The 432-nt window shown below is 73.8% G+C and overlaps 1 protein-coding gene across 1 annotated transcript in view; it reads right to left on the bottom strand.

Moving 5' to 3' along the window:
* DUSP22 (dual specificity phosphatase 22) overlaps window positions 1–402 on the bottom strand; it is a 45,055-nt gene extending 44,653 nt beyond the window's left edge. The window contains exon 1 of the mRNA XM_010573287.1: window positions 114–402. Within this exon, the coding sequence (XP_010571589.1) occupies window positions 114–134 (21 nt within the window). The 5' untranslated portion in view covers window positions 135–402. The remainder of the gene's footprint in view (window positions 1–113) is intronic.
* Between the last annotated feature and the right edge of the window lie 30 nt (window positions 403–432).

The following is a 432-nucleotide window of genomic DNA, read 5'->3' as shown; positions in this document are numbered from 1 at the left end:
GGGCGAGACAAGGGGGGGGGGGGCCCGCGGGGAGGGACCGCCGCCCCCGGCGACCGCTGCGCCTCGCCCGCGCACATGCACTCACGCAGAGGAACAACGACGAGCGGCGTTACCTTGTTCATCCCATTCCCCATGGCTTAAAGCGACCCGCACGCCAGCACCGCGGGAGGAGCCGTCGGCTGCCGGCTTAGCGAGCTGCCGGCGGCGGGTCAGCGTGCATGGGACAGTGCTTGCCGGGGGTGACTGGGGACGAGCTAATTGTTAATGAGGGACGGCCGCGGCTCGGCCGTCGTTGGGAAGGGCGAGGCGCATCTCCCCCCGCCCTGGCCGGGGCTCTCTCCTGCCCGCCGGGCGGCTGGCTGGAGGCGGGTTATCCGCTCGGCCGCCCCCGGGAGCGGCCAGCCGCGGGGCCGCGCCACCAGGAACTGCCTC

The sequence above is a fragment of the Haliaeetus leucocephalus genome, unplaced genomic scaffold (assembly GCF_000737465.1).
Source record: "Haliaeetus leucocephalus isolate CR32 unplaced genomic scaffold, Haliaeetus_leucocephalus-4.0 Scaffold373, whole genome shotgun sequence".
NCBI lineage: Eukaryota > Metazoa > Chordata > Aves > Accipitriformes > Accipitridae > Haliaeetus > Haliaeetus leucocephalus.
Note: the sequence above shows the minus strand (reverse complement) of the source record. Positions and strands in the feature narration are given on the sequence as shown.